Source organism: Perognathus longimembris, chromosome 12 (genome assembly GCF_023159225.1).
Source record: "Perognathus longimembris pacificus isolate PPM17 chromosome 12, ASM2315922v1, whole genome shotgun sequence".
NCBI lineage: Eukaryota > Metazoa > Chordata > Mammalia > Rodentia > Heteromyidae > Perognathus > Perognathus longimembris.
The window spans coordinates 15,410,545-15,434,332 of record NC_063172.1 but is presented as its reverse complement, the minus strand read 5'-3'; the positions used below and the strand labels follow the sequence as shown (position 1 = coordinate 15,434,332).

Genomic DNA, 23,788 nt, shown 5'->3' with positions numbered 1-23,788 from the left:
GCCTTGTACTTATTTTTTGATAGAGGATCTCATAGTCCTCCTACCTGGGCCTCGCAAGCGCATGGTTAACAAGCCAGCACCCCAACAGCAGGGAAGTCTTTTTAGAGCACCAGCCCTGAAGCCAGAGGGACACATGCTGCCTGCTTGCATTGTTGCTGCAGGAGAACTCAGCAAGTCCTCGTTACCACGACTGTTCAGAGACGATGAAGCACACGTAGGTGGGAAGCCTGGGGTCCTGGGTCTGTCTGGCAGGTCGGCCAGCGTCCTGTGTGGATGGCACAGTGAAGGAGGTTGTTTCTGCTGAGTGGTTTTTTTGCTAAGTGGGGTTGGGACAAGCATGTGCTCTGTAGTGACATATGGATAGTTGATTGTTCACTACTTCGGCTTATTGTTCCAATTTTTATTCTCTGCAATTTGTGTATAGAAAATACACTAAAAGCCTCAGCAGAGGGGCTGATAAAGCCACGTCGCACCTGGCGGACACCCGCAGCTCAGTGCCCGGCCTGGCCCTGCCCCGCCCCGCCCAGGTGTTGATATTTTCCTCCCTTGGCCACGCCCCCCGCCACGCCGAAGCCCTAGCCACGCCCCCAACGGGAGTTCCTGCGGCCGGACTCGCCGAGCTCCACCGCTTACCCGCAGGGATTTCCCCCTCCAGCCAATCGCATCCCAGCCACTGGACTGCCCGGAACAAAGATGGCGGAGGAGGCCTCCCTGAGGGCAGACTGATCTGCACACCCGAGCCCTCCTCTGCCGACAGCGGAGACGGTGGTGGTAGCAGCGCGGTCCGGACCATGGAGGAGGGCAGCAGCGGCGGCTCCGGGAGCGGTGGCAGCGAGAGCAGCGCCAGCGGGCCCGGCGGGGCGCAGCAACGGGAGCTGGAGCGCATGGCTGAAGTCCTGGTGACCGGGGAGCAGCTACGGTAAGGCGAGGGGCGCAGCTCCGGGGGGTTCACGTGGGCACTGCCAGCCCGTGCCCGCTGCAACCCCGCGCGCGCGCGCGCGCGCGCACCGGGAGCTCATGGCTCGCGTGTCCCGCGCGGCTCCCACTGACCGCGGCCGGCGCGCGTGGACAGGGGGATCCGCGCTGCGCCCGCGCTTGGCGGAGGCAGCCGGGGAGGACACGCAGCGGCCGCGGGGCCGCGGGGCTGCGGGCACGGGGACGCGGGACGCGGGGTGAAGCGCGCTGCGCCCTGGGCTGCCTGCTGCGCCCCGCGTGCGCCCCGCGCCCCCGTGCGCCCCGCGTCCTCTGCGTACCCCCCCCCCGTGCACCCCGCGCCCTCACCGCCAGTCACCCTGCGCTCCTCCCACGTCCTGGGCGCCGCCTGGCCTCCCTGCTAGCACCCCGATCTCCTCTTCCCAGAGACCCCAAGGGTGGGCGTGGGGGGGTCGGGGGGTCGGCCCCGGTTCCTCTCCCTCTTCGACGTCTTCGAAGTCGGCGTCCTCTTCGCTGGCAAGTCCCGCTTCACTCCGCCTATAAAAACGAGGCGGATCACAATCCTGGGAGGATTGTGGTGGACGCTGTTAACCCCCCCGGCCCCCAACCCCCGGAGAACCTGTCCGTCGGGGACCCCGTGCCTCTCCCTCCTTGGGCATTTCGTCAGTTCTCCTTTGGGTCCGCAAGGGGGCGGGGCACCTTGTCAGGCACGCCGCCGCCGTGTCACCTAGCACAGCGCGCACGCCGGACTTTGCACCCCGTCATTCTGGAGTGCAAAAGGGGTGAGGGGGGGGAACGGGTGTCATCCTAAGGCTGCTGCAGGAATCAAGCCTTGCCGGGTCCCCCAAACCCAGAAACAGCCCCACGCCTGTGTCCTGCCTCCTTGTTCCTTTTTCTTGGGCATGTAGTTAACCGTTGAACCGAAGGCTCTGATCACTTTGCCTGGAAAAGCAAAATAACAACAAAAACAGCCTTTCAGGGTTGCGGACTCAGCTTGCACCGGCTGCCCCAGAATGCTACGCTCCCCCAGTTCCTTCTAGCTGTTGTCTTGAATCTCCCAGTCCATTTTGGGTACTAGATAGATGGCTGTGTTTCAGGGCCCGAAGAAGGAGAGAGGATCTTGGAAAGATCTTTGGAGGTTTGGTAACTTACCCAGCTTTGTACGCTTAGTTCCAGGAACTGGAAGTCAGGATTTATCCAGTTTAATGTTACAAAAGGCAAATGTTCCTTGTTGATTTTTTTAAATGTGTGTGTGGGGGGGGGTGGTCAAAATGAAAGGGAATAAAAGTTTGTTTCCCATTATTAAAATATTTTCTAATTTAAAATTTGATGTAAAACTTTTTTGGGGGAATAAAGCTAATCTGAAAACCTTTTTGTTTTTATTTTTTTTGGTGGTTTAATGTCTTTACCTGTGAGGTAGAGATCCTTCCTTTTTATTTCCTCTACAAATACTACATTGTGTGAAGAGCCCCTTCAAAATATACTCTTTCTTAAGTGCCCCTTCTCAGGTCCCTAGCCCTCTCTTTCCTAGCACTTTTCTGCCCTGTGGTAGATTTCAAGCTGTAGTGGGGAGTTAGTAAAAAATGAATAAATAAATTAAAAGGTGGAAGGTTCTCTCACTCTCTGGAGTTGGATTGGCCCTTGGATTTCTGCTGTGCCCCCATAGTTAGGTGTCAACATTAAGGTTGGGGGAGGACTTTAAGGAAGAGTGAATCCAGAGTCTTCCTGCTGGCCTAACTCCTGTAGAGCCCTGGGCAAGTTTTTAAATCCCCAACGATGAGTCAACATGTCACTTACCTTGTGGAGTTATGTTTGAGGATTGGGTAGTAAGCACTGTAACCGTTTTTTATCTCTGGTAGCTGTGACCTTAGAGAAATCATTTTGCTGAGCTTTTGTTTCCTCATCTGTACAATGGTAGTGAAGTTGAAAGTGTTTCCTTGGAGGGTGTGAGATTTTGTCTCAGGCCTTGCTGTATTAGTGGGCAATTGCCAAGTGGTTGCTGGAATTTATCGCTATTATTGGGCTCTGTGCATCACCACAGGTGACTTCCAGCCCCCATGTCTGGCAGGGAAAGACCCAATGATTACTAACAGCACTTAATATGGAACCAGGTTTTGTCACCATTGATCAGTTCCATCACTTTCAAACCATCTACTTCACCTGTCCTGCCTCAGTTTCTTGTCCGAAAAAAAAGGGGATTATGATGACATCTCTCTTTCAGGAGTCTGGAGTTCAGGAGTTTGGAGGGATTATGTGACATGTGACATGTTACTCATAAAAGTTGGAGGAAGCCAGGTGTTAGCTAGTGCCTCACACCTGTAATCCTAGCTACTCAAGAGGCCAAGATCTGAGAAGCAGACTTCAAAGCCACCCCCGGCAGGGAAATCCATGAGTCTCTTATCTCCCGTTAACCACCAGAAAACCGGAGGTGGAGCTGTGGCTTGAGTGTTAGAGCTAGCCTTGAGCTGAAGAGCTCAGGGACAGCGCCCAGGCTCTGAGTTCAAGCCCCAGCAAGAGCATACAAATTCTGAGTAAATGTTACCCACTTCTGTTTTACTTTGGAAAAATTTAACCTTTGTATTATTTTCTCCAATCATTTTACCTCTGGGGCTAGTCTGTTAAATACTCAGTATTTGAATAAGGATTGTATGTCATTCAATAGACTTCTGTGAGTACAAGGAAATATCATCTTTAGAATTGAAGGATGCAAGTGGCCATGGGCCTGGCCTAACTGATAGAGGAGTGGAAGCTCTGGCTAGCTTGTTCCTGGTGTTGCCTTGTAGTCCTCTGTCCTCAGCTGCCCTTTTCCAGTATGATTTTGGACACTTAGTGATGACCAGGCCACCTGCTTCCTGGTTGCCTCATAGCCGCCCACGGTTTACCTCTGCTTTCTCTTGCCTGGCCTTGCTTTCTGGGTCATCAGTGATGAGGTGAAGGAAACCAAATATCAAGATGTGACGTTTCAAAACTGGCTTCATTCAGTTTTATCCCCTTGCTCTTTGTCTTTATAACTTTCCTCTCTCCCTCAACAAACCTCCAAACATCTCTTAGCTCCCTTCCCTGCAGAATGTGAATCCTATCCACCCATATAAGATGTGTGGTGTTGGAGCAAATGGGGTTACCACTTGGAAAGGAACTTTGTTAACAAAATCAATAAGCCAAGAAGCGTGTTGTTATGATTATCCTATGCTTCAGATGTGAAATTGGGAGCCGGTGTGCCCAGTGCTGACACTCTGCCGCAGTTTGGTTGCATGAGAACAAGCATCACAATACCTCTTTTCCTGCCATTTTGACTGCATGACCTTTTCCCTGAATTCTCTTCAGGCTTTTGTTTTGTCATAAAATGTTTTGCGGGACTGGGGATATGGCCTAGTGGCAAGAGTGCTTGCCTCGTATACATGAAGCCCAGGGTTCAATTCCCCAGCACCACATATATAGAAAACAGCCAGAAGTGGCGCTGTGGCTCAAGTGGCAGAGTGCTAGCCTTGAGCAAAAAGAAGCCAGGGACAGTGCTCAGGCCCTGAGTCCAAGGCCCAGGACTGGCAAAAAAAAAAAAAAAAAAAGAGAAAAAAAATAAAATGTTTTGCTACCTTGTCCAATATATTTCTGGAGTTTTGCATCTTAAGAATGGATTCAGAAAGTCAGGTGCCAGTGGCTCACACCTGTAATCCTCACTACTCCGGAGGCTGAGATCTGAGGATCACAGTTCAAAGCCAGCCCAGGCAGGAAAACCTGTAAGACTCCAATTAGCCACCAGAAAACCGGAAGCGGAGCTGTGGTTCAGAGTGGTAGAGTGCTAGCCTTGAATAAAACAAGCCTCCCAACCCCCCAACAACAGCAACAACAAAGAATGGATTTGGAGTTGAGGTGGCAGTGCATGTCTGTAATCTCAGTACAAAGCAGGCAGAGGCAGGAGAACCTCCTTAGAAGCTAGCCCAGATAGCTAGCTAGACCCTGTCAGATAAACAAAATAGGGGGAGGGGAGTAGTAGTGTTTGCTTACTTAGCAGGAAGCCCTAGGCTCAATCCTCAATACCAAAAAGAAAAAAAAAAAGTGCATTTGAATACCACCTCCTCATTCCTCAGCATGTGCACACACTTCTGTACAGGTCCTGGGGCTTGTATTCAAGGCCTGGGCACTCTCCCTTAACTTTTGTGTTTGTGCTCAAAGCCAGCAATCTATCATTTGAACCATAGCTCTACTTCCAACTAACAATAACAAAACAAAAAAAAATAGTAAATAAATAAAGGAGGGGCTGGGAATATGGCCACATACATGAAGCTCTGGGTTCGATTCCTCAGCACCACATATATAGAAAAAGCCAGAAGTGGTGCTGTGGCTCAAGTGGCAGAGTGCTAGCCTTGAGCAAAAAGAAGCCAGCGACAGTGCTCAGGCCCCGAGTCCAAGGACTGGCCAAAAAAAGAGGAAGAAGAGTCAAGGGAAGAGGAAAGTAATCACAAGTAGATTGTTCATAACAACACTCAAGTCATCAAGGGCATATACAAAACAACTGCATGCTGTTGGTTGTTTGAGACAGGTAGGATCTCACTGTTAGCCAGGCTGGCTTCTACTCCCAGTCTTCCCATGTCAGCTGCCCAAGTGCTGGGGTTACAGGTGTGCATAGCTAGTCTGTCCCGGTGCCCTGTGATTGTTACTGTTGCAAAGACCAGTGTTGCCATTTAAGTGATGGCTCCTGTTCATGCTTAGCTCAGTGAACCCACAAATAAGGTAAATCAGTCTCCAAAGAAAGTGAATGTCAGGTGTTCTTTCTAGTATTTATTTGAATCAAGAGCTTAATCATGGCTGTTCAGTAGTACTTTCCCATGACAGTAGTGATTAGGAAAAGACAAGCAATGAACATCTCTCTCAACTCACATACATTTCTGTCTTCCTCCAGTGTCTACCAGATCTGAGATCCTTAATTAAGCTTGGAAGCATATGTCAGTGACTGTGTTTGGGAATTATTAGGTGGTTGGGGGTCAGACTGGAGATGGCCTGAGGGAGAGAGGGCTCTAGGGACAGGCCTCCATGCTGGACGCCAGCAGGAGCCAGGAGATCTGTGGCTGGAGGGGGAGGATCCACAGGGAGCACTCACTCGCTCAAGTCTGAACACTGTCACTTTGCTGTATCCTTTCAAACACTTTGAAGATGGGACAGGGAGGTGCGGCGGAGCCCAACGCACACCCTGCACTGCGGGATGAGATAGCCTTTTGTATCTCTGGTTTTTGCATAGCAGCTGTTGCCTGGTTCCCATCTCTGTGCATTAGCTTTGTCCTCAACCAAGATATCACCTGTAGTCACCCCGTGACCTCTCACCAAACCAGACTGAAGGGAGTGCAGACTGCTGTCAGCCAGCTAGGGAAGTTGAGCTTTGATCTTTGGGGGGTGTCTTAACTGCCCTAAGATACTGGGACGGAGCTGTGTCTTGTGGTGGTTGTCTTATCTGCACCTTTTTGTGTTCCGGGGGCTGTGTTTGACCAGCCAAGATCCTCCAGAGACTGAACCAATCCAGAAACGGACGGATCTCACCGACACAGAGCAGCTGCTTTACTGCGAGGAACGAGTCAGCCACTGCTGGCTGGGGTGCTGACCCAGATGTGCTCCGCAGAGGTCATTTGGGCTCAGAGAAACAGGGGGTGGGGAGCGAGAGCGGGGAGAGAAAGGGAGGGAGAGAGGAATGTAGAGTATGATTGTTTTTGTTTGTTATGGGTGCTCTCACTTGGGTTTTTTTTTTGCTCATGGCTGGCTCTCTACCACTTGAGCCACACCTCTACTGGCTTTTTTGTGTGTGTCCTGTGGTCCTCAGATCGCAGCCTCCTGAGGAGATCGGATTGCTGGTGTGAGCCACCAGCACCTGGTGATTGAAATCGAGATAAGGAGAAATAAGACTCTGGTAACTTCTACAGAGAGATGACCACAGAAAAGCCCCAGGAACCCTGAGGCTGGGCAAGGTTAGGACATGCTGCAATCCATGCTAGCTGAGTTCAACATTCTGATCCTCAAGTTCCCTTTCCCCCCTCCCCCAACCAGCGCCTGGTGTTCAGCTTTGCTCCATAATAGAAGTCAAGCAAAACTAGGTGTGACTAAAGCAGCAAATGGCTCAAGTTCAAGTTGCAAAGAATGATTTCTGCAGTACTCGAATTTTGATGTCTTTCCAAGAAACACCTCCACCCAGAAAAGAGCTCTATAAGTCATCTCTGTGTAAGCAGAGCTGCTTAAGGAGTTCATTAGCATGAAGTCTGCCTGGAAGAGTTTGCAGGCTGTGCTTTTACTTGGAGAAGCTGAGAAAAGGGCTTATAGATCACACATGTTGTCCATTTTTCCCTCTTCCATCTTTATAAAGTAGAAAGTGATTACCACAGGGGCATGCTTGTTTTTTAACTCTTTCCTGCTAAGAGGCCTATACTACGTGCACTGGGTTGCCCTCACTTTGTGTTGGTAACTGCAGCATTGATTTTGTCCTGAGTCTTATAAGCATAACTAGTAGGGATAAAGGCCAATTAAGATGGATCATACAGGATGTGTGTAGCCCTTTAATTTTTTTTTAATAGGTAGGATGTACTCAGAGGCAGCAAACTTTTGTACTCAAGTCATGACAAGGGACTGTGATATAAACATGATTTTTATTTTGCTTATATTGCCTAAGAGAAGCTCAGCTGGGCACTGGTGGCTCATACCTATAATCCTACCTACTCAGGAGGCTGAGATCTAAGGATCACAGTTTAAAGCTAACCTGGGCAGAAAAATCTGGGAGACCCTTATCTCCAATTAACTGGAAGTGAAGAATGGCTTAATTGGTAGAGCCCCAGTCTTGAGTGGAAAAACTAAGGAGCATATGAGAGGGAGGAGGGGAAGGGAGAAGGATAGGGGTGAGAGAGGCAGAGAGAGACATACAGAGTGGGGAGGGGAAGGGGGGACAGGGAAGAAAGGAGAGAGAAAGAGGCTGACAGACACAAAGAGACACAAGAGACACAGACAGAGCTAGATTGGGAGCAGGGGGGAGGGGGGAAGAGAAGCATCTATGAAATTTAAGAAGCAGGATTGGAGCCAACACATTTGTCTGCAGGTGAACTGAGTCTTATACAAAGGGCTTTCTTACCATTTACTGTTGCTTCTTTCAAGTGCAGCGTAAAGTGCTTTGGGCCAGGAACGCCTTAGAAATCACCTGTAGCACCAGGATTGATTGAGCCATTATGTTGATCATGGGACAATAATTTGATGATTTGCATCTGGAGTAATGATTTTGCCAGCAGATAACATTTTTCCCTAAAGGGAAAACAGAGAAGGAGGGGAAGGGGAAGTTGGTCAGGCTCTTTGTTAACACTTCTGAAGGAACTTTTTTTTTGGGGGGTGGGGGGGGAAAGGAGTGAGACATATGAATAAAGATTGGGAGATGATTTGGACATTTTCAGATCTTCTCTCTTGTCTATATTCCAGCTACATTCAGAGATAGATTTCCAGGTTGAAATGTAGACATGAGCTATCAGCACCCAGTTGGAGGTTTTCCTTTTTAGGTTCATCTACCTATAACGAGATATGGCAATTTATTTTACTTAGAAAATTGTATTATTAGCCGTGTGCTGGTGGCTCACCCCTGTAATCCTAGTTATCAGAAGACTAAGATCTGAGGATCGCTGTTCAAAGCCAGCCCTGGCAGGAAAGCTTGTCCATAAGACTTTATTTATTTATTTTTATTAGTTATTGTCGAAGTGATGTACAGAGACGTTACAGTTTCATACGTTAGGCATTGGATACATTTCTTATACTGTTTGTTACGTCCTCCCTCATTCCCCCCTCCCCCTTCCCCCTTTCCCTCTCCCCCCCCCCATGAGTTGTTCAGTTGGTTTACACCAAACGGTTTTGCAAGTATTGCTTTTGTAGTCGTTTGTCTTTTTAGCCTGTGACATCCCTAAGACTCTTATCTTCAATTAACTACCAAAGGAGCCAGATGCATAGCTATGGCTTAAGCGATAGAGCACCAGCCTTGAGCAAAAAGGCTCAGGGATAGTGCCCAGACCCTGAGTTCATGCCCCAGAACTGGCATTTAAAAATGCTATTTGTTTTTGTTTTTTTTGTTGTTTTTTTTTTGGCCAGTCCTGGGCCTTAGACTCAGGGCCTGAGCACTGTCCCTGGCTTCCTTTTGCTCAAGGTTAGCACTCTGCCACTTGAGCCACAGCGCCACTTCTGGCCATTTTCTGTATATGTGGTGCTGGGGAATCGAACCCAGGGCCTCATGTATACGAGGCAAGCTCTCTTGCCACTAGGCCATATTCCCAGCCCCTTAAAAATGCTATTGTTAATACAGCACAGCAAGAACCAGTTAAGATGTCTGAAATCTTGAGAACTGTGCCTTTGTGGTGCTTACAGTATTGTGTATAGCGAAGAAAACATTTGTTTTAAACTGCACCCAGACCTAGTCAGAGTGTTATATTCTAGTTAAGTCTGAGAAATGCTGAATGCTTGCCTTGCATGCGTGACACCCTGGGTTCGATTCCTCAGCACCACATAAACAGAAAAAGTCAGAAGTGGTGCTTTGGCTCAAGAGGTAGAGTGCTAGCCTTGAGCAAAAAGAAGCCAGGGACAGTGCTCAGGCCCTGAGTCCAAGCCCAGGACTGGCAAAAAAAGAAAAAGAAAAAAAATGTACTTACTACCTTACATATGTAACTGTATGTAAACTTCTGTACATTACTTTGACAATAAAATTAAATGTAAAAAAAGAATTTCTCTGGGAGAAGATAAGGAGCGTTTTAAATGGGGATATGGAATCTTATGGTTGTTTTTTACATAAAGTGGATATGGCTGACCCTGAGCTCTGTTGCTGACTAGCTCAAATTCAAGCTCTGTTTCTTTTGCTATCAAATGGGAGGCATAACGGAGACATTTGCAACTATGTCTATGCAAAAGTTTTAGTACATTGGAAAAATTTAGTGTTCGATGTTGTTACTGCTATAAATAGTGGATTGAGTTCACATTCAGAAAGCATTTTCCTTATTATGCAATGAGGGTGTTCAATTTTTTTTCCTGGTGTTGAAATATGAATTAACAAAAATTTTTTAGTCATTTAGCCGAGGCTAGCCTTGAATTGTCCATCTTGCCTCTGCCTTCTTATTGCTAGAATTATTCATGTGTGCACCCCCATGCCTGGCCTGAAAATATGTACCGAGAAAAGGGGGCTTGAGATAGAGCCTTGCTAGAAGCTGAGGCTGGCCTTGAACTGTCAATCTTTTTGCCTCTGCCTCTCAGTGCTATGATTGCAGGTATGCGCTCCTGTACCCAGCCTTAACAAGAACTTTTACCTGATGTATGAAAATCTTAAATGCTATATGAAAACCATGTATATATGCAACAGATAGTCAAAATATATGGCTGGTGGCTATTTGTGTTCCACCGCCTTGTTTTTATAAATAAAAGTTTTATTGGAACATAGCCACTGTCGATATTAAAGTTGTTGTAGGTTTAAGTCACATTTTAGATTTTTTTTCTTCTTAGCCTGGAAGACAGTGCTTTCTTCATTTTGTCATAAACAGCTGCTTGTTTTCATGGAAATTTCCAGACTTCCACACGTCACTAGACAAGAAATCACTTGAGAATCCTAAATGAGGTTGCTAGATTGCAGTTTGATTAGGCTGTAGTCTTTCTGCTTCTCTTTTTTTGGTTACTTTATTAGCATAAATTAATTATACAATCCTTGTGATATTTCCATATATGCATATAATGTACTTGGATCAAATTCACTGCTTTTATTGACTCTTAACTTTTTTCCCTCCCCTCCACCCTTCTCTCTTTTTAAAAAAAAATCAATAGGTTTTCTTATGCTAGTTTCATGTCTATACATAATATATTTCAACTGTATTCACATAATCTCTCCTTTTCTCCTTCCTGCCCTTCCCTGGTTCTCCATCTAACAGCTCACCTTTTGTAATTATGTCACATTATTACTGTGTTTTAGGTATAGATTCCACGGATGAGCTTGGTTCATCTCCTTTTCCTCATTCTTTTTTTTTTTTTTTTTTTTTTTTTGCCAGTCCTGGGCCTTGGACTCAGGGCCTGACCACTGTCCCTGGCCTCTTTTTGCTCTTTTTGCCACTTGAGCCACAGCGCCCCTTCTGGCCGTTTTCTGTATATGTGGTGCTGAGGAATTGAACCCAGGGCTTCATGTATAGGAGGCAAGCACTCTTGCCACTAGGCCATATTCCCAGCCCTTTTCCTCATTCTTGCTCTTGATGTTAGGATCTCACGTAGGAAGTTAATGTCACATGACAAAACCTAACCTATACTTTGCATTCACTCCATATATTCTCCACCACTTCTCCTCTCCTCTCCCTTACCTCATTATCTTCTGCTCTTTCCTTCCCTTCTTTCCCTCACCCCTCTCCCTTCTTCCCTCCCTCCCTTCCTCTCTCTTTCTCTCTTCTTTTTTTTCGGTGCTTGAACGCAGGCCCTCAGGCTCTTGTTTGGCTTTTACCAATCATGGCTGATTCTCTACCACTTGTCTACAGCCATACCACGCTGAATGCGCCCAATCTCAATCTGATTCTCTACCACTTGAGCCATACATCCAATTCCAACTTTTTATTGATTCATGGGAGATAAGAATCTTGCAGATTGTCTGCCTGAGCTGGTGAATCTGAGAGTCTTTTAGAACCTTGATTCTCTGATCTCAGCCTCCTGATGAGCTAGGATTATAGACAACAGCCATCAGCACCTGCCCTGCTATTTCAATATGCCCTGTAATTGGAAAAATTGTCTGTCATTTGGACCCAGAAAGCATATGTGCATTCCTTCAGACCTTTAATGTGACTTACAGAGATTAATGCCTGAAATCACATGTATCTATAGATATTTACATTGGGAACCCAAGAACCTCAGTTAAATAAAATGTCTGTTGTCAGGGATGAGTATTCTGGCATTGGCAATGGACATAGCTTTTGCTTTATAAAATTTCTTTAGCTTTTTGCAGTTCTACGAATCAATCAAGGACCTTGCACATATTAAGTGAGGGAATTCTACTGAGCAAGTTGGTAAAGATTTTCTGTTTTTATTCATCATCATGAGTCTATACTGATGAACCATAATTTCTGTTCCCTGAGACACTCTGTAGCTCAGAGAAATTTATTAACGTGTCAAGATGTTGTAGTGTTCATTGTTTACAAGCTATTTAATGTCATTGGAAGGCTCTTACCTACCTACTTTTAAATGTTTCTAGCACTCTCCATACTTCTTGAATGAGACTCTAGGGCTGTTTTCAGGGCTGTTTACCGAGTTGTGCAGTTCCTGTTTATGGAGCTGTGTTTTTCAGCCTTCCTCTGGATTTCTAAGAGCCTCTGTATCCTTCTAGCAAAATCTTTCTTTGTTTAAATCAGCCAGGATTAGCTTCTGTTCCTTTTAATCAAGGAACCACAATGATACAGAAATGAATGCCAAGAATGGAGCAAATAAATACTTTAAGAGATGTCCATTTTACTCCAACCTTTCCAATTTTTTTTAGCTAGAAGCACAAAATCAAATGTTTATTTTAAAACGTTGCACTACAAAGTGTTACCAAAAGCTAATTCTACTTGGTATAGAATAACTTCCCACATTTGTATAAGCACTAGAAGGTAAAAAGGTTTTACTTCCAACATGTTCTAACATCACTCCTCTGTTCTAGAAATAGAATTAAATATAAATAGATACTTGTTGATTGATCCACAGTGGAAAGTGAAATTGTTTTTAGTTTTCAAGACTATTCCTTCTTTGAAATAAGAGGAAGTTGGGTTTGAAAATTGGATTTCTCTGTCTTTTGGAATTCATGTGGGATGGCAGATTGGAGTTTTTATTTAGGTGATTTCGTTTGATTGTTTGTCGTTTTAGACCAATGCTGGGACCAAGACACTTATACCATTCTAGCATGAGACAGGAAACATTTTTTTTTAAGTATTTTAGTGGGCTGGGAATATGGCCTAGTGGTAGAGTGCTTGCCTGGTATACATGAAGCCCTGGGTTCAATTCCCTAGCACCACATATATAGAAAACGGCCAGAAGTGGCGCTGTGGCTCAAGTGGCAGAGTGCTAGCCTTGAGCAAAAAGAAGCCAGGGACAGTGCTCAGGCCCTGAGTCCAAGGCCCAGGACTGGCAAAAAAAAAAAAAAAAAAAGTATTTTAGTCTGGTGCTTTCGTGTTGAAGTTGCTTACTATGTAGGGACTTTAGAATCATTTGGTACTGGGATCGCAGCTAAAAGTAATGTAGTTCTATTTTTAACTTTCGCAGGTGCTATTAGCAATATGTGATAATCTGCTATGTGCTGCTGGCTCAGGCCTATAATCTAAGATACTCGGGAGGCTGAGATGTGAGGATCACAGTTCAAAGCCAGCCCAGGCAGGGAAGTCCATGAGATTCTTTTTTTTTTTTTTTTTTTTTTTTTGGCCAGTCCTGGGCCTTGGACTCAGGGCCCGAGCACTGTCCCTGGCTTCTTCCCGCTCAAGGCTAGCACTCTGCCACTTGAGCCACAGCGCCGCTTCTGGCCGTTTTCTGTATATGTGGTGCTGGGGAATCGAACCTAGGGCCTCGTGTATCCGAGGCAGGCACTCTTGCCACTAGGTCTATATCCCCAGCCCTCCATGAGATTCTTATCCCCAGGTAACAACCAAGAAAGCTAGAAGTTGAGCTGTGGCTCAAGTAGTAGAGTGCTAGCCTTTAGCACAAAAGCTCAGTGCCCAGACACTGAGTTCAAGCCCCAGGATCATCACACCACACACACACACACACACACACACACTCACACTCGTGTGTACGAGATCATTTCAGTCTCGTGGATTGTACTCTGGCATGTAGAATCACATAACACTTGCTGAGCAGGGTGCAAATGTCACAATTTTTCTTCCCTGCATTTTGGTCTTGTGTAAATATTTGTGCTACATGTTATGGACATTAGAGAATGACTAGGACAACATTAATATTTTAGAAGAGATGTTTGTGCCTATCATTGTCTGCATCCTCTGCGTTCTTCTGCTCGTTACTCAGATTCTCCATTTAGAGGTGAGAAACTGCAGGGAGTTCTGTAATACTGTCTTGATGGCCACTGGTAGCCCCGGTGTTAAGCTCAAAGACTGATAAACATTACTTGTGGAATAAAAGTTTGCTAAATGGGGGCTGGGAATATGGCCTAGTGGTAAAGTGCTTGCCTGGCATACATGAAGCCCTGGGTTCGATTCCCCAGCACCACATATGTAGAAAAAGCTGGAAGTGGCGCTGTGGCTCAAGTGGTAGAGTGCTAGACTTGAGCAAAAAATGAAGCCAGGGACAGTGCTCAAGCCCTGAGTTCAAGCCCCAGGACTTGCAAAAAGAACAAAACAAAACATAAGTTTGCTAAATGGCAAAATAAAGAATGTTCGGAGAGATTAAATGACAGCCTTATTAGAGACACACAGAAATTAAGGCAGAGTTCAAGTATTTTTATTCCAATTGCCATATTCAGCATTGTAATACTGAAGCTCTGAAGAATAATGAAAGTAGTTTTTAGTGATATTGAGAGCTACAGTAAAGAAATGCATTTGAGCTGGTACCAGTAGCTCACATTTGTAATCCTAGCTACTCAGGAGGCTGAGATCTGAAGATTGGGGTTTCAGGCCATCCCAGGCTGTAAAGTCCTTGAGACTAGGGCCGGGGATATAGCCTAGTGGCAAGAGCGCTTGCCTCGTATACATGAAGCCCTGGGTTCGATTCCCCAGCACCACATATACAGAAAATGGCCAGAAGTGGTGCTGTGGCTCAAGTGGCAGAGTGCTAGCCTTGAGCAAAAAGAAGCCAGGGACAGTGCTCAGGCCCTGAGTCCAAGGCCCAGGACTAGCAAAAAAAAAAAAAAAAAAAAAAAGGCCTTGAGACTCTTATCTCTAATTGACCACCAGAAAACCCGAAGTGGAGCTGTGGCCCATGGCCCAAAGAGCTAGAGCACTAGCCTTGAGCACAAAAGCTCAGGGACAGTGCTCAGGCCCTGAGGTAAGCTCCACAACCACCACCAACAAAAAGTGCATGCATACATACATACACACATTTGAGCCAGGTATGGTAGTGTATATCTGTAATCCTGGCTTTTAGGAGAGTGAGGCAGGAGGATCACGAATTCAATACCAGCTTTTTTTCTCTCTGTCTCTGTACACATACATGTATATGTACATATGCATTTGAAATCTTTAAAATGCAGATGTCACTAAAACCTGCTGAAATTATTACTTGTCTAGGGAAAGGTTTGGGGGATTGAACTGGGGGCCTGAACACTGTCCCATCGCTTTGGGGTTTTTTTGTTTTATTTTTGTTGGGTTTTGTTTTTGGTTTTTTTCCTCAAGGCTGGTGATCTACCATTTGAGCCATAGCTCCACTTGTGGGTTTTGAGTGGCTAATTGAAGAGTCTCACAGACTTTCCTACTCAGGCTGGCTTTGAACGTCTGTCCTCAGATCTCAGCCTCCTGAGTAGCTAGGATCAGAGGCGTGATCCACAGGTACCTAATGAAATCATTTCAAGAGTGATGGGGTAGGGGAGATTGACAGGGGTGGGGGGTGGGGTTGTTTTGAATGCAGTATATACATGTATGGCAATGTCACAATGAAATACCCCTTGTACAACTAATGCTTGCCAATAAACATCTTCTTAAAATGCTGATTTCTCTTATAGTATTTTTATAGCTAAAACTGTGTTCTATTCAATAGGTTTGTTTTGGGTTTTTTTTTTGTGCCTATATTGGGACTTGAACTCAGGGCCTAGGTGCTGTTCCTGAGCTTTTTTGCGCTAAGCCAGCTACCAGCTACCACTTGAACCACAGCTCCACTTTCAGCTTTGTGGTGGTTAACTGGAGATAAGAGTCTCATAGACCTTCCTACCCTAGCTGGCTTCAAACTGTGATCCTCAGATCTCAGTATCCTGAGTGGCTAAGATTACAAGTGTGAGCCCCTGACACTTGCTCCACCCCGCCCCTTTTTTGTCTGAGTCTACACCTAGACTGTAATCCTCCTATTTTTTGCTTCCTGCAGTAGCTTGGGTAAGCACGTGTCACCATTCTGTTGAGATGAAGGTCTCAGATTTTTTTTGGTCCTGACTATCCTAGAACTGTAGTCTTTCTCATCTTAGCCTCCAATTTCCATCACACCCAGTGATTGGTTGCAAAGGTGTTTCTGAACTTTTTTGTCTAGGCTCTCCTCAAACCATGATCCTCTCGATCTCGGCCTCCTGAGTATAAGCTCCTCCTTTTTTGAAGGTCACTCTTTAGACTTGAAGCCTTAGGATGGGCTGAGGATGTCTGCCTCACGGCTGCATCTCCCTAACTTACACAGTGTCTGGTAGTACTGGGAACTCCATGAATATTTGTCGGATCAAGTCAATTTTCAGTGCTGCTGTATCATAGGCCTCAAGTGATGAGTTAGTACCAAATCTTTGCCAGGCTTCACTGCAAGAAGACTTGCATTGGCTTCCCCAGGGCTCCAAAAGCAGGACACCAGAGCTTTGAGTTCCATCTATAACCCTCACTGTTTACTTTAGGGGAGTCATGGCCCACATGTGATTTTCTTGGTGTCTCCTGAACACATTCTTGTTCTTCAGCGGGGGCCAGGAATCTTTCTGTGTGCCTGTATGGCACTTGTGGCCAGTGCTTAATGAAAGGGACATTGTGCCACACTTGGCATAGAGGCAAGACCTCTCAAAATGGTAAATAGCCCTTGTTGAAGCAGGAGAGAATGAGGCTATTCTCTCTCCTTCTGTGGCTCTTCCTGGTAATGATAATGACAATCAAAAGCATATTTTTCTGTTTGACTTTTGAGTCCAGGGCTCTGTGATGGCGTAGCAACAAGGACCGTCTTATTTTCACATGACAACCAAGAAAACATAGATCGGTGGCAGCCTTCCAGGTACTGGATTGGCCCAAGTGGTTCAGCACAGTGTGAAGATAGCTCCTTTTAAAAATGCAATTAACCTTGTATTAAGAATTGATCTGAAGCCTTGTGGGTATACACAAGGCACAGATTTCACCACCAAATGTCAAAAGAAACTTGGTTATGTCCCTTTTCTGTCTTTTCCCACGATAATAATTTTCTCATACATATGCCTCATGGTAATATTTTATCTTCAGTTAAGCAGCCTATAAATATTTATTGCAAGTCCATGCAAAGTGATTTTGATCATATTGAACAAGGTACCAAGAAATAAACAACATGATTTTTGACCTCAGGGAGATGACACTTGTAATTCTTCTGTTGAGGAAGATGACTTTTTTTTTTTTTAAGATCATACATTAGTTTTATAAGGAGAGATTTCATTGTGACGTTTCCACACATATATACAATGATTATAATCAAGCTCGTCTCCTCAAATCACTTTCCTTTGCCTCCCTCCTCCAGAAAACCAATTTCAACTAGTTTTAAATTTTCATACCTACAAACAGACTGCTTCAATCAAGATAACCTTTTTATTTTTTAATTAGACAAAGAGAGTAAGAATCCTTAAATTGCTAGGGGCCAATTGAATAGAATTCTGCTTTGGTACAATGTGAAATGCATTTGGTCTATGTTCCGTATTTCTCACATATCCCAAACCCTCAGTATTTTCTAAGTGATGGGAGTGTTTATTATTGTTTATGATCCAACTGAACTTATTATGTTAATGCAGTGACTTAGTGCCAGACTGGTAGAGAGCTTTAGGATGAGGTTGGTTACTGGAAAGCCCTGGAGATGAGCTCTGCCTACATCTCAGACTATTGAGGGTGGGGTAAGAGAGGACTAGAGAGAGAAAGCTCTATAAAAACTGGGGGAGAGTCTGGAGAAAAATCAGAAGCATTGACATTTTCTTTTCCTTTTCCTTTTCTTTTTTTTTTCTTTTTGCCAATCCTGGGGCTTGAACTCAGGGCCTGAGCACTGTTCCTGGCTTCCTTTTGCTCAAGACTAGCACTCTGCCACTTGGGCCACAGCGCCACTTCAGCTTTTTCTGTTTATGTGATACTGAGGAATTGAACCCAGGGCTTCATGCATGCAAGGCAAGCATTCTACCGCTAAGCCATATTCCCAGCCCAGCATTGACATTTTCTATGGAGTCAACTGTGTAACACCAATAAGTACAGTAGTACCATAGGGTACAAAAGAAACAATGAAGAAAACATATAGATCCCCATGTGCAAACAATGCCTTGTTATCTGCATGTGATGTATTTTCGCTACAGATTTCATTTTTTTTTTTGTTTGTTTGGGTTTTTTTTTGGCCAGTCCTGGGCCTTGGACTCAGGGCCTAAGCACTGTCCCTGGCTTCTTCCCGCTCAAGGCTAGCACTCTGCCACTTGAGCCACAGCGCCGCTTCTGGCCGTTTTCTGTATATGTGGTGCTGGGGAATTGAAGCTAGGGCCTCGTGTATCCGAGGCAGGCACTCTTGCCACTAGGCTATATCCCCAGCCTACAGATTTCATTTTTGTTTTCTTTTTTTTTTTTTTGGCCAGTCCTGGGGCTTGGACTCAGGGCCTGAGCACTGTCCCTGGCTTCTTTTCTTGCTCAAGGCTAGCACTCTGGTACTTGAGCCACAGCGCCACTTCTGGCCATTTTCGGTATATGTGGTGCTGAGGAATCGAACCCAGGGCTTCATGTATATGAGGCAAGTGCCCTTGCCACTAGGCCATATCCCCAGCCCCTTTTGTTTTCTTTTTTAATCTCACAATGTAGCCCAGGCTAGCCTGGAACTGGTGATGCCCTGACTTCCCAAGTGCTGGGATTACAGGCATGTAACACTATACCTAGCTTTACTACAGATTTCTTTCTTTCTTTCCTTTGTGTGGAGCTTAATCAGAGCCTGGACGCTGTCCCTGATTATAGGCGTGAGCTAGGAGCACCCAGTAGCTACAGATTTCTTAATTCAAGACTTTTGTTTTTCTTTACATCATAATGTTTCCTTTCTGAGCATTAGCTCATATATTCAAAAACTTCAGGATAAAAGTAATATTTAAGTTAAAGTTCAGCAGATCTTCGACTATATGGAACTTGCACAGAGTGGCTTATTTATTCTAGAAACAAATGGAATATATTCTGAAGTCAAGATAGTCACAGGATAAGCAGGCAAAAGGAGTAATTGCATAGACAGTGTGACACTTGATCTTACCTCTGGCTCCCGCTTTCATCATGGAAAGTTCTACAGGCTGAGTCTGGTTTGGGTGACAGCTTCCCCTTGCTTCACAGGCAGTGTTAAATATTATTGGGAGAAGGTTTAGGGAACTGATAATGTACTCACTCCAACAAATACCAGAAAATCTGGTGGTGGAAAACCAGAAAAGATGGGAAAGGCCTCAGATTTGGAAGGAGCTGAGTGCACTGGGTCTGGTTCTCGGTGTTGATTTCAATATGCTGCGACGGAAGCCAACGCGTCTGGAGTTGAAGCTTGATGACATTGAAGAGTTTGAGAGCATCCGAAAGGATCTGGAGGCCCGTAAGAAACGGAAGATGTGGATGTTGTGGGAAGCAGTGATGGAGAAGGAGCCACTGGGCTCAACAGTGACCCCAAAAGTCGGGAACAAATGATTAATGATCGGATTGGCTGTAAACCCCAGCCCAAGCCCAACAATCGCGCCTCTCAATTTGGAAATTTAGAATTTTAGATGGATTTTCTTGAATGCCAGAATCCCAGAATGGAATAAAATGATGGTAGAAGTACAAATCAGGTTTAGAGCATTGAATGCTTGTAGTGAAGCAGAATGTTTTTGTCTCCTGCGTGTAATTACTGATACACAACTCACACAACCTGGAATCTAAATTCTGGTTTGTCTCTGAAACATTTGACTGTGTAAAGCTTATCTGTTCGCTTTTAAAAATAAATGTATTTTTGGAAAAAAAAAAGAAAACCAGAAAAGATGATTCTTTCTTATGCAGAAGAGTTTTTAGGAATAATCCTAACAATCAAGAAAAGCTTGGGAAGTATAGTTATTCCCTGAACAGGGACTTATTCAGCTTATTTGCTTGTTTGCTTGTGTGTGGGAATGGGTTACATTCATACTGTTGTTTCTGTATTATCATGCTAAAGTTCTTTGATTTGTTGTTTTTGTTTGTACAGGGATTGAACTCAAAACCTTGCACTAGCATGATGAATGCTCTGCCACAAGCTATATAACTAGTCCAATTCTTTATTTTACTTTGTGTCTTTGTTAAAGTGTGCCAGTTTATTGATTTGGTGTTAACACCTCATATTCTGGGTTGGTTCTACTTACTGTCTGCAGTGCTCACCTTAAAAATAAAGAAATTGAAGCTGGACCAGTGGCTCATGCCTATAATCCTAGCTACTCAGGAGGCTGAGGTCTGAGGATTGCAGTTCAAAGCCATCCTGGGCAAGACTGTCTGTCACACTCTTATCTTCAGTTAACCACCAAAAAGTCTGAAGTAGGAGCCGTGGCTCAAGTGGAAGAATGCTAGCTTTAAGCAGAAAACAAAAACAAACAAACAAACAAAAAAAAAACTTGGGCAACCAGGAACTTAATAGAACTTAGGAGAATGAACGTACAGGAATCCTTCCAGAATATAACTGATGTCCTCCAGGGTCAACAAGAAATACAAAGCCAGGCTAAATAGATGCTAAGACTTCATTTTAAAGCCATGATAGCCTACTATAATGCTCAGAGCTCAAGTATCATGTGGAATGAGCGTTTGCCACGTTGGCTTTACTTCCTAGCATGTTCTGTGTAACACAACAAATATGGAAAATGCTGTCGGTGCCAGTGGCTCATGCCTGTAATCCTAGCTACTCAGGAGGTTGAAATCTGACAATCCTGATTCGAAGCCAGCCGGGGCAGGGAAGTTTGTGAAACTCTTATCTCCAGTTAATCACATAAAAAGCCAGAACTGGAGCTGTGGCTCAAGTGGTAGAGCTCTTCTAGCCTTGAGCAAAAGGAGCTCAGAGACCACACCAAGACCCAGAATTCAAGTCCGAGGAGCCTCCCTCGCCCCCACCCCCTGGCTCATGCCATAATCCTAGCTACTCAGGACCCTGAGATCTGAGGACCGTGGTTCAAAGCCAACCCTAGAAGAAAAGCTCTCCAAGTTAAGTAGCAAGAAGCCTGACTGGAATGGCAGCTCCAGTGGTAGAGCATCACCCTTGCGTGAAAAAGCCAAGTAAGAGCATAAGGCTGTGAGTTCAAGCCCCAGTACTAGGGGGAGAGTAAAAAAGAAAAGGAAATGACAGTGGGGTGCGATTAATTTGGACTAAGTCATGGAAAGGCCCCCTAGAATCTTAATAATTTCCCAGGGGTCCCCTTTCAGCCACAGTCATCTACATTAATAGAGCGTGACTTTTTAGCTCTTGCCAAGTACCATGCCAGTTCAGATGACAGCTGTCAGCAGAATGTGGCCAAGAGCCAACGAGGTCTTTCTTTACCTCGCTATCTTTAGAAGATACTGTCATTGGCTTAGAGAATGCTGTAGTTTAATAGCGGCCACAGGTGTTTGGAGCCATGCTGGGCATTCATGTGGCTCTAAATAAGGATTGGTACAATTTCAGATTCTTTATATAATCACCAGCAGGAATGACTACCTGCCTATCCACCGTTGCTAAGTACGGAGTTACAGAGAAAATGGGCCATTTGAGGTGCTTATACAATGATGCCGAACCCGTGAAAGATGTTTCCCAAGCTAATACAATGACTAATATGATCAGTTCTAACCATGCAGAGTATTTTCTTTTTCTTTGCCTATACTGAGGTCCCATGTTCAAAGCTGGTGTTCTACCATGGAATCACAACTCTACTTCTGGCTTTTCACTGGTTCACTGCAGACTGGGGTCCACAGATTTGTCTGCCTGAGCTGGCTTTGGACTAGGATCCTCAGATCCCAGCCTCCTGTGTAGCTGGGATTACAAATGTGAGCCACCAGCACCCAGGCCATGAAGAATGTTTATACTAATGAGATTGAGTGTGCTCAAGTGGGAGTCTTGGTGACACATGTTAAATTCTAGGTAGTCTGTGTAGCAAACTCTTGGTGATTAATTTCACTCATCAGCATAAACCTCCTCTAGTCCCTTCTATGTGGCCCCTGTTGTCCTTCTATACACAGCTGTCCCTCTAGAACTTAAGTGACCTTATCACCTTCTTGGAGCTGAGCAGAAACCATGGCCTTCTGTCCACCTCGCCCCTGTCTTTGGGAGGGTCTCATCTACCAGCCTGAGCCCCATCTGTCTGGATACGCCTGGATCCTGAGAGCAAATGGAGCTGGAGTAGTAAAGCTCGCCACTGTATACACATTCTGTGGCTTTCCTTATCTGGGGAGCCAGCCATCTAGGTGGCCCAAATACCCCTTCCTCATCATAGAAAGGCAGAGGCAGACCCCTTTGAGGTGCTACTGGCTCTCTACAGCTTGGGTGAGTGACAGCTGCCAAAGGCTGGACCTAGAGACTCAAGGTTTGCATTCTGCACTGTGCTGTAGTTTCTTTCTCCCCAGCTTTAAACAAAGGGGAAAGCAAACCCTTACTGGTATGACCATTTACTTGCATCTTCATGTCAGGCACGGAAATACATGAAAGAAGCATGAGATAGTTCTTACAAAATATTTCTTTAGGCACCTTGTCAGGAGAACAAATGACTGTGTTGAAATAAATGCCATTTCTCCTTTGGTCACTAGATGTGGTAGAGAACAAGAGTCCCCGGAAGGCTTCTAGGGCTGAGTGGGTTCCGTGGAGCCCAGGGATGATACAGTGCCTGGGGAGAGATGGGGACATAGAAGTCTTGCAAGTGCAACCAAGCTTCCACTGGCAGCCCAGAGGACACAGCACTTGGGCCTTTGATAGGCCGGGCGGGGCCAGGGAATCTGGGCTCCCCAGTGAGTCAGAGCTCCCAGTGGCTGGTGGAGGAAAGCCACCTTTGAGTCCATGGTACCAACAGATCAGAGCTGTGCAGCCAGCCAGCGCCTTCTCCTGGCTTGCTCTTACCAGGCAGGCAACAACAGTGGTCTGGTGGTCTGGGACCAGAAGCTTCACCAACCAAGCAACCTCTGCAGGGGTGGCTGGAGCTTCTGCCACATCCCGCACAACACACATCTACTCCTTCAGGATGAGTTTGGCCATCAGAGCCACCCAACCCTCCGCCATCTTGATATGGCTTTCCAACTCGTGATGGTGATCTCTACTGAATATGCAGGCCTCGGCAAGGGGACCCTCGGGCATTGGAAGCACAGTAAATCACATATGTAGTAGTTCCTGTTCTGTTCTGGTGCATGAATAATTCTTTTAAAAAAATTGTTCCAGTACTGGTGCTTGAACTCAGGACCTGGGATTCTCCTTTAGTTTTTACACCTAATCTTGGCACTCTACCATACTTGCTCTACTTCTGGCTTCTTGCTGGTTCATTTGAGATAAGTATCTTTAGGATTTGTCTGCCCAGGATGGCTCCAAACTGTGATCTTCAGATCTCGGCCTCCTGAATAGCTAGGAATATAGGAGTGAGCCACTGGCACCTAGCTGCACGAGATAGTTCTTTGCTCACAGAATTTGTAGTGATCTGGGAAAAAAAATATATAAATAAGAGAAACATAAATGATACAAAATAATATGTATGATACAATAAATGATACAATGTGATACAAAATAACACAAAATAAATGAGACAAAAATAAATGAGTAAACCTGAGCACTGTGGGAAATATATTCTGGAGGAGTCAGGGAAAAACTCTGTCTTCTCTAGCTGGAAGAAGGAAGACATCATGGAAGGAGGTGAAATGAGCTTGAGTTTGGTGAGTAGATAGTGTATGATTTGTTAAAGTAGGTAGCCGATAATAGAGAACACCATGCGATATTCAGGCAAGAGAGAAGAGTTTATTCCTGAACTGCTTGCCTGTGGCCAATATAAGGCATAGCCAGAGAGAAGGGGGGAACCTACCAC

At 45.3% G+C, this 23,788-nt stretch overlaps 1 protein-coding gene and 1 pseudogene across 1 annotated transcript in view; both read left to right on the top strand.

Moving 5' to 3' along the window:
• Positions 1-650: 650 nt before the first annotated feature.
• Positions 651-23,788, top strand: part of Deptor (DEP domain containing MTOR interacting protein) — a 113,465-nt gene continuing 90,327 nt past the window's right edge. The window contains exon 1 of the mRNA XM_048359155.1: positions 651-919. Coding sequence (XP_048215112.1) covers positions 792-919 — 128 coding nt within the window. The 5' untranslated portion in view covers positions 651-791. The remainder of the gene's footprint in view (positions 920-23,788) is intronic.
• On the top strand, positions 18,781-19,528 carry LOC125360959 (annotated as a pseudogene).